The sequence below is a fragment of the Lolium rigidum genome, chromosome 2 (assembly GCF_022539505.1).
Source record: "Lolium rigidum isolate FL_2022 chromosome 2, APGP_CSIRO_Lrig_0.1, whole genome shotgun sequence".
NCBI classification, from domain to species: Eukaryota; Viridiplantae; Streptophyta; class Magnoliopsida; order Poales; family Poaceae; genus Lolium; species Lolium rigidum.
In genome coordinates this window covers 195,223,907-195,233,972 of record NC_061509.1, presented here as the reverse complement: position 1 = coordinate 195,233,972, position 10,066 = coordinate 195,223,907, and the positions used below count along the sequence as shown (strand labels likewise).

General features: G+C 42.4%; 1 protein-coding gene across 1 annotated transcript; it reads right to left on the bottom strand.

Annotated features, from left to right (window-relative positions):
- Window positions 1-303: 303 nt before the first annotated feature.
- On the bottom strand, window positions 304-4,074 carry LOC124692783 (UDP-N-acetylglucosamine transporter ROCK1-like). Its single transcript, XM_047226215.1, has 5 exons — window positions 3,583-4,074; window positions 2,208-2,256; window positions 1,907-2,133; window positions 755-953; window positions 304-687 (listed from the first exon to the last, which is right to left on the bottom strand). The coding sequence occupies exons 1-5, from the start codon at window positions 3,708-3,710 to the stop codon at window positions 526-528; spliced, it is 765 nt and encodes a 254-aa protein (XP_047082171.1). The 5' UTR covers window positions 3,711-4,074; the 3' UTR covers window positions 304-525.
- Between the last annotated feature and the right edge of the window lie 5,992 nt (window positions 4,075-10,066).

The following is a 10,066-nucleotide window of genomic DNA, read 5'->3' as shown; positions in this document are numbered from 1 at the left end:
GACCTATGTTCTACTCCTCAATCCCATATACCCTGCCATCCGTCCATTTTCATGGCGGTAGTTACCCATGCTCTTCCACCCATAAGCAATGGCAGATAGTAAACCCCTTTGGGTGCAAGTGGACTCCCTCCGATCCATAATAATTGTTGTGGCTTTACTTCAAATTTGAACTAAAGCCACGACACTTATTATGGATCGGAGGGAGTAGATGAAATTTCCGGCACTTAACCAATCCCATGACGGATTATTTTCAGAAACAACTCTGGAGGGGCACAGTGTTCAAAGTTATAATACAGTTAAGTTGCATCTTACGAATTTCAATAAAGATTATGGGAGACAAAAAAGTATAGCACAAACTAGTTCAGATGTCACATTGTCAGGTTCTGTTACACTTTACTTAGCCATCTCAATGCCAGTTTATTTTATGCAACTAGATTATGGCTATGACTGCTTACTGTTTTGTAATGCATGTACCACTTAATTTGCCAAATTTCACCTCATAGTGAGAGAACATAGCATAACAAATTAACAAAGAGTACTCACCACTGTCCACAAAGTCCATTCATGGAAAAAACCATATTTTCTCAGGGCTTCTCCGTCTGGTGACTGAAAGGTACTTGCTAACAAGCACATACTCCCAATAAATGACATCTCGATAGTCATCATATAGGACGTATGCTTTTTTACCTGTAATTATTGAAAATGTTAACTGTGGCAACAAACTCTTTCTGGAAGGTAAAATGACAAGTCTAACCTGAGATGCCCACTGACACAAGGAAGAGGCCAAACCAGACAACACTGATGCGACCGTTACAGGAATGATTCCATAGAGTAAGACATAATCAGAGCTACCACCACTTACACCTTTCCTGCTACTCTCCCCAATGCTTAAAAGGACAGCCGCGCTGATTAAGAGGGTTAATGCTAAAATTTGTTTGGGCGATTGTTTTTGCCTGCAAGATGATCCAAACGGTAATCAACCTAATGAGAACGAAATTACTCCAGATAGTTTTCTATTTGCAGACTGAACAAAAAGTAACGAGATCAAAGGTACCAAGCACCCCTGGTACATCATTACGAAGAGAACACGATCCACTTGTTTATTCACCCCGTAAAATAAATCAATGACATTTAGTCTGCCCCACAGTGTCCAGACCCATGCTATATGTGGAGCACAAAAGATAGTACACTTTGTTTTAGAAAGAAAAAAACGGCTCCTTAAATGAACACTGTTGTTTGCATATTTCATCCTTTCTCAGGGAGTAAGGTAAAACAACAATCTTTATATCACCCAGGGTGATGGATAAAACATCTTCCTGACAATTTCATTTATTTTATAACTCAAATCCTTGGGATAACTTACAGCTAATGGTTCAATGTTTCTTGAGACATGACCTGAAGGTGTTTTCTGTCTTTCTATACTGCCTTACTATGTTTCATCACTTGAACTAAAAAGCACACATGTACACGCCAGGCAAAGACATCAAACTAAGCCAATAGAACAATTAGCGTCATGGTTGATTCAAGTTGAAAATTATAACCAATGTTCATGCAGGGGTGCAGGTCATTAACCAATGTTCTGAATATAAATTATATGCTTAAGCAGTGGCCACAGCCGCACAGAATCTTGCAAAAAATACAACTTAGAGGCTTAATTGTATAGCGTGTTAAATTTGGAGCGCTACTTTTTCATTTAGCTATGCACTAAGCTGTGGTTACATAAATAAGCAAGAATCCATTGTTCTTGCAGTATGATAACATTCCAAAGAGAATACTATTCATTCAGGAAGTTCACATTATTGTTATGCCTGCTTTTTCATGATTAATGCATCATATGATCTTCAATATTGTCATTTTTCAATACTTAAGACAATGTAAATCAAGTAGAGGAATCAGCAGGACATACCCCAAAATAAGATACGTGAAGAATGCTGTGAATAATAGCTTGGTCTGATTAAGGATTGAAAAGGTCAGGGAATCTAAATTCTTGTATGATATCTGCAACAGGCTATTCTGAAGTGCATAGATTGCAGCAGGAAGTCCTGACGCAGTCAGCGATCCGACAAGACTCCAATTACTGAATTGCTTCTTCAGATTGCCCTCTGCCAGTAATAAAATGACAGCACATATAACCTATACACATGTATATAGAATCAGAACTGGCCAGGTGAAGATCATTCTAGAGCAAATGAAATCAACTACCAGACCTTTAATACTTCAATTGCAAGAACCAATGAAGTTACTATAACTTCTCGCCTGCAGCAGTACAAGCAACAAAAGGGGTTAAGAACATCCAGATAGTACTTCGCTTGATTATTTCATTAGTGGAAGAGATCCAAGCTCATGAAGTACATAAAACCTGGTCTAACAAATTGGTAAAAGGACAATGCCTGTAACTTCGCTGTTACCTGGTGTCCTGGTGCAGTTTTACATGGCTATTAAATTATTAACAAACAACCCATTTGATTTATTAGTTGCCAACAAAACCATTTCTGGTCCATAGTGACTGAGAGGACCTGTCAGGAATTTAACTGATGCAATTTCACATGAATATTAAATTCTTAAGTATTGATAAATATGTGTCAATATGATTCATCAATTGCTAGGAAAACCACGTCTGGCAATGTAGCGACTAAGAGGAACTAAAGTGCTTGTTTCAGAAATCACTGACCACACCTAGTACTGGTCCACAGCCATTTACCAGTAGGAACTACTTTTGTATGCAAAGGTTCCTTTTTGTCAAATTTCGAATTTGAATTTTGACTGGTTTCTGGGTAATGAATGCTAGGAATCATCTGTCTGTTTTAATTCAGACATTCATAGGATTTCTAAGTTTTTGAGCATAGACTCTTTTTCCCAAGTAGAGGATCAATCAATTTTCATATTCAAGCATTTATGAACTCTGCATCTAGGCTTCTGATTTCTTATACAAGGATAACATATGAAAAGACAGCTTATACAATATCGTTTCAGGAATAAGACCAGGCTACGATATAAAAAAAAGCTCCATAAGGTTCGAAAGAACAAAAACTTCTAGTATTGCAAGCTGATGCTGCTAGCCATAGTTAACCAAACCAATGCATCCACCATTGATACTACTACTAACATGTCCATTAACAGACAAGTGATTTTTGCTCTCTTCCAACCATGATGTGATTTCTCAAACAAAATCGGATGCTACATATATTCGTTCAAGGCTCAAGTAGCTTATAACAATCTGAACAGAATGAGCATTCTGCGAACCAGATGCTGCACGAAACAATTGCAGAGCTATCATTATCACAATGGGCACAACCATCTGCACCCACCAAACTGGTCCAGACTAGGCTGGTACGCAAATCTGATGAATCCGTGAAGGCGATACCGACCATTCGTCGTGACTAGTGACCATTACTGTACTACCTAGTAGTACACCACGCTGCTCATCTACACCCTACATGCTATTGGCGAATATTTTCCGAAATACGACGGGGTAAACTTCCCCAGCTCTCATCCTCCAACTCCAGTAAAGAGGAGGCGTCACAGACTGAGACTAATAATAATGCCTAATTTGGCGGGGTGATATGGGAGCGTGCGGCTTACCCGACGCAGCGCTTGGAGATCAGGGGCTGCGCGCCGTACTGCAGGGTGAGGAGCGCCAGGCAGAGCGCCACCTTGCGCCGGCTAGGCGCCGCCGCCGCCGACGGAGATGGCTTAGAAGCCGAACCCATTCGGCCTCGCCGAGCCCGCCTCCGATGGAAACCAGGGTTGGCTGGATTTCCGGTCCACCGAGTCCACTCTAGGACTGGGGAGAACGGATGGCTTGCTGCAGCCTACCTGGCTTAGAGTCGAAAAAACGAGGCGGCGGCGGCGGCGGCGCTGGGGAGGAGGTGAGGAATTGGGAATAGGAGCGAATTGGGAAGTGAGGCCGGATTTGCAGACGGAGAAAAATTGGGGATCTGGGGCTGTCGTCGATCACCTCCGACTCCGACCAGGACGTGTTTGGGAGTTTCGGTGCTGTGGTAAAGGGGTGGGCAGCAATGGAGGACGGGCGGGGCGGGGCGGCGCGAGGAGAAGGGTTCCGGCGGAGGGGAGCGAGGTAGAAGGGGACGTCCTGATTGGTTTCCACCTTTCCAAATGCTGAATCCTAGGTGGATTTGTGGGACCAGTCCAAGGTCCCTGGCTGACAACATTTCCCGACTTGGTCAAACCACCATACACAAAGAAAATGCAAATCTTCTAAGGTTAAAATAGAAAAACTAATTCCAAATAAATCTTTTTTTAAGGAAAATATTGAGTCTTTATTCCTCAATAATAGAATTACAGTCAGCCAACGACAGTTCAGAAATACATACTGGTATATGAAGCACCCAATAATTGGTGCTTCCTCTAGTTCTACCTACCTTGGCTAGACAATGTGCAACCCTATCCTGGTCGCGCTCGATCTTATATAGGAACTTCAATAGGAGAGTGAATAGATGGAACCCAGCGGCATTTGCTCTCAGCTGAACTCCAAATTCTATTGGTCCACGTTAGATGTAGGCCCAATCTGGTGGCAGGGTATTTTCCTGTTAATTTGAGTAGTAGTCGTGTAATTGTTAGGTATAGTACTACATGGACCACATGGAGAATTAATTTCTGCTCTCAGCCCGTGACCCTCATCCTCTCCCACCTACCTCTCTCTCACCGCCCGCCCATGGAGCTCTAGAGTCTAGACTGACCCACCTTTTGCCAGTACAGGCCTGGGGGCTGGGATAGCCTCGGCGCGCTCGTAGGCCGCCTCCGCACCGCCATTGAGGAGCACGGTGGGAGGTCTGAGGCCATCTCCGTTCTGCGTGCGCGGGCTTGGGCTGAGGTTGTGCCGGCGGTCGAGCACCGACATGGACTCCCAGAAAGGCGCCGCCGCTTACCTTGACGACCCGACCCCCTGTAGCTGTTGTTGCTGTTGCAGCCGCATCATGCTCCCCCTGTCGCGACCCTCTCCATCAAAGGGAATTCCTCTCATCTAGTACGGGCAGGAGAGTGCCATGGGAGGAGCGGTGTCGCTCGGCTTCGTGCCAGTACGGGAGGAGCATGGGCGTCGGGGATGAGCAGCGGGAGGACCAGCGGCGGACGGTGGCCCCGGCGCGCCGCATCCAGCGCGGCGGCATGGAGGTCGGCATCAACATCCAGGAGGCGGCGGACGGCGTCGTGCTCCGAGAGCCTGCCGGTCGTTGTAGCGGGTGCAGAGGAAGGAGACAAGGTGATTGCGTGTAATTAACACGTCCGTTGGGAACCCCAAGAGGAAGGTATGATACGCACATCAGCAAGTTTTCCCTCAGAAAGAAACCAAGGTTTATCGAACCAGGAGGAGCCAAGAAGCACGTTGAAGGTTGATGGCGGCGGGATGTAGTGCGGCGCAACACCAGGAATTCCGGCGCCAACGTGGAACCTGCACAACACAACCAAAGTACTTTGCCCCAACAAAACAGTGAGGTTGTCAATCTCACCGGCATGCCGTAACAAAGAATTAGATGTATAGTGTGGATGATGATTGTTTGCGTAAAACAAGTAGAACAAGTATTGCAGTAGATTGTATTCAATGTAAAAGAATGGACCGGGGTCCACAGTTCACTAGAGGTGTCTCTCCCATAAGATAAATAGCATGTTGGGTGAACAAATTACAGTCGGGCAATTGACAAATAGAGAGGGCATGACCATGCACATACATGATATGATGAGTATAGTGAGATTTAATTGGGCATTACGACAAAGTACATAGACCGCTATCCAGCATGCATCTATGCCTAAAAAGTCCACCTTCAGGTTATCATCCGAACCCCTTCCAGTATTAAGTTGTAAACAACAGACAATTGCATTAAGTATGGTGCGTGATACGTCTCCAACGTATCCATAATTTCTGATGTTCCATGCTTGTTTTATGACAATACTTACATGTTTTGCTTGCACTTTATAATGTTTTTATGCGTTTTCCGGAACTAACCTATTAACAAGATGCCACAGTGCCAGTTCTCGTTTTCTGTTGTTTTTGGTTCCAGAAAGGCTGTTCGGGCAATATTCTCGGAATTCGACGAAACGAAGACCAAACATCATAATTCACCAAGACGGACCAGGACACCGAAGGGGAGTCAGAGGGGAGGCCTGGGGCCCCCACACCACAGGGCCGCGCGGGCCAGCCCCTAGCCGCACCGGCCTGTGGGGAGGGAGCCCTGGCGCCCCTCCGACTCCGTCTCTTCGCCTATTTAAGCCCTTTCGACCTAAAAACGCAGTACCAATTGAAGAAACTCCAGAAAGACTCCAGGGGCGCCGCCACCATCGCGAAACTCCGTTTCGGGGGACAGAAGTCTCTGTTCCGGCACCTCGCCGGACGGGGAAGTGCCCCGAAGCCATCTCCATCAACGCCATCGCCTCCATCATGCTCCGTGAGTAGTTCCCCCATGGACTACGGGTTCTAGCCGTAGCTAGTTGGTATTCTCTCCCCCATGTACTTCAATACAATGATCTCATGAGCTGCCTTACATGATTGAGATTCATCTCGATGTAATCGGTGTTGTGTTTGTCGGGATCCGATGGATTGTTACGTTATGATTGTCTATCTACAAAGTTTGTGAAGTTATTGTTGCCGCAATCTTGTTATGCTTAATGCTTGTCACTAGGGCCCGAGTGGCATGATCTTAGATTTGAGCTCTATACTTATTGCTTAGATTGTATCTACAAGTTGTATGCACATGTCTATGTCCGGAACCAAAGGCCCCAAAGTGACGTAAATTGGGACAACTCGGAGGGAAAGGCTTAGATATGAGGATCACATGTTTTCACCGAGTGTTAATGCTTTGCTCCGGTGCTCTATTAAAAGGAGTACCTTAATTTTCAGTAGATTCCCTAGAGGCCCTGCCGCCACCGACTGGTAGGACAAAAGATGTTGTACAAGTTTCTCATTGCGAGCACGTATGACTATATATGGAAAACATGCCTACATGATTAATGATCTTGATATTCCGTCTTAATGCTATTTCAATCCTATCAATTGCCCGACTCGTAATTCGTTCACCCAACACTTGTTATTGAGAGAGTTGCCACTAGTGTAGATAGTCGGGAACCCCGGTCCATCTTTCATCATCATATACTCGTTCTACATGTCATTGGAAGTAGTATCAACTATTTTCCGGTGCCATTGCTCTCATATTACTGCTATCGCTCGTCGTGTTATTGTTACTACTCGCTCTCATATTACCGTCGCTTTCACATTACCCCCGTTACTAGTGCTTTTCCAGGTGCAAATTGAATTGACGACTCGCTTGTTAAGGCTTATAAGTATTCTTTACCTCCCCTTGTGTCGAATCAATAAATTGGGTTTTACTACCCGCGAAGACTGCCGCGATCCCCTATACTTGTGGGTCATCAAGACTGTTTTCTGGCGCCGTTGCCGGGGAGGCATAGCTCTACTCATAAGTTCACCTGGGGAGTACACTCTACCTCTCTCTCTATTTTATTTTATTTTGTTTTGCTTAGTTTACTTTTGTCTAGTTTTTTTTTGTTTTGTTTTACTTTTCTCATATACCCAAAAATCCATAAAAATTTGAAAAACCTAAAAATTAAAAACTGCTGTTATGGGAGAACCCATAACCTACTTGGAGCTTATAGAATACTATAATAATTATAGAGAATCAAGAACTGGTAAAGTGATGAGTGTTGTGATAGAAAAATTGAATACAATTGCTAAAATCTTGCTTAAACGCCATGATATAAACTATTGCTCTCAACAGGACACTAAACATCTTAAATTTCAATGTGGCTTTGGTGAGGAATTTTTAATTAAGAACTATAATCGGAATAGCTATATTCATTTTGGGTTTGAAGAGGTAGAACAATTTGTCATATTTATGGGAGCCTCTCGAGATAGAATCCTTCATGGTTAAAAATTATGAAACTTGTGTTGTTTGTAAGGACCTTAAAGATTATGTCTCTTCTATCCTTAATTTTTGCAATGAAAGTTACACCGATAATCCTTATATCATTGATTATAAAGAGAGACTCATTAATGCACAAGAATGCACTCACAATTTGCGGGGACCTCGTGGAAGAAGAAATTGATGAACCCGAAAGCTCATTGGACGAAAAAGAGGAGGAAATTGATGAACCTCGAAAGCTCATTGGATGAAAAAGAAGAGGAGAGTGATGAACAAAAGGAGGAAGAATGGATTAGCTACCCATGCCAACCTTCTAATGAGAGTAACTCTTTATCTCTTACACTATTTGATTGTCCTCCATGCTTACCAAAGGCGGATGAATGTTATGTTCCCGTGGATTCTCTTGAAATATTCCCTATGAGTAAAACTTGTGAGAATAATTATGCTACTGTTATTTATGATAATCCATGCTATTTTGATAAATCTTATGATAATGCTTTGTTTGTGCCTGATGTTGAAATGCATGGTACTAAAGAATTTTGCGTAGCAAATGTTTATGATAAAGCTCTTGATGATGGTCCTATGTTACTTGATAATATTAATTGTACTACTAATGAAATGGGATTGGAGAGGTCTTGACATTATCTATGAGTCCCATATCTCTTGAGATTGATCAACCATCTTGTTATATTATTGATAAAAGTGTGTTTGGAAGTTTTAATCGCACTATTTTTGAGCTTGATAAAAATTATGTGTTTATGGATCATGAGAAACATGCTTCATGTGATAGTTATATTGTTGAGTTTGTTCATGAAGCTACTGAAAACTATTATGAGAGAGGAAAATATGGTAGTAGAAATTTGCATGGTACTAAAACACCTCTTTATATACTGAAAATTTTGAAGTTACTCTTGTTTTATCTTCTTATGCTTGTCACTTTGTTCTTCATGAATTTATTTGTGTACAAGATTCATATGCATAGGAAGTGGGTTAGACTTAAATGTGTTTTGAATTTGCTTTTTGATACTCTCTTTTGCTTCAACTCTTATTTCTTGTGAGTGCATCATTAAAACTGCTGAGCCCATCTTAATGGCTATAAAGAAAGAACTTCTTGGGAGATAACCCATGTGTTTATTTTGCTACAGTACCTCTATTTTATATTTGTGTCTTGGAAGTTGTTACTACTGTAGCAACCTCTCCTTATCTTATTTTTATTGCATTGTTGTGCCAAGTAAAGTCTTTGATAGTAAGGTTCATACTCGGATTTGGATTATCGCGAGTAAACGCATTTCTTGTCGTCACGAATCTGGGCCTAATTCCCTGTAGGTAACTCAGAAAATTATGCCAATTTACGTGAGTGATCCTCAGATATGTACGCAACTTTCATTCAATTTGGTCATTTTCATATGAGCAAGTCTGGTGCCTCAATAAATTCGTCTTTACGGACTGTTCTGTTTTGACAGATTCTGCCTTTTATTTCGCATTGCTTCTTTCGCTGTGTTGGGTGGATTTCTTTGTTCCATTACCTTCCAGTAGCTTTGAGCAATGTCCGAAGTGTTAAGAATGATTGTGTCACCTCTGAACATGTGAGTTTTTGATTATGCACTAACACTCTAATGAGTTTGTTTCGAGTTTGGTGTGGAGGAAGTTTTCAAGGGTCAAGAGAGGAGGATGATATACTATGATCAAGAAGAGTGAAGAGTCTAAGCTTGGGGATGCCCCCGTGGTTCATCCCTGCATATTTCAAGAAGACTCAAGCATCTAAGCTTGGGGATGCCCAAGGCATCCCCTTCTTCATCGACAAATTATCAGGTTTCTTCTCTTGAAACTATATTTTTATTCGGTCACATCTTATGTACTTTGCTTGGAGCGTCTGTTTGTTTTTGTTTTTGTTTTTGTTTGAATAAGATCGGATCCTAGCAATCCTTGTTTGGGAGAGAGACACGCTCCGCTTTTTCATATGAACACTTGTTCTTCGCTTTACTTTTAATGTTCAATGATAAAAGTTGGAAGCTACATCACTTATGGTTATTTGGTTGGAAACAGAAAACGCCTCATCATGTCTTGGATAATTTGACACTTGGCAATTGTTTTGAGCTCTCAAGTAGATCATGATTAAGTTTTTTTTCATGTAGTTTAAACCTATTAGTGGAGAACTACTGTAGAGCTTGTTGAAA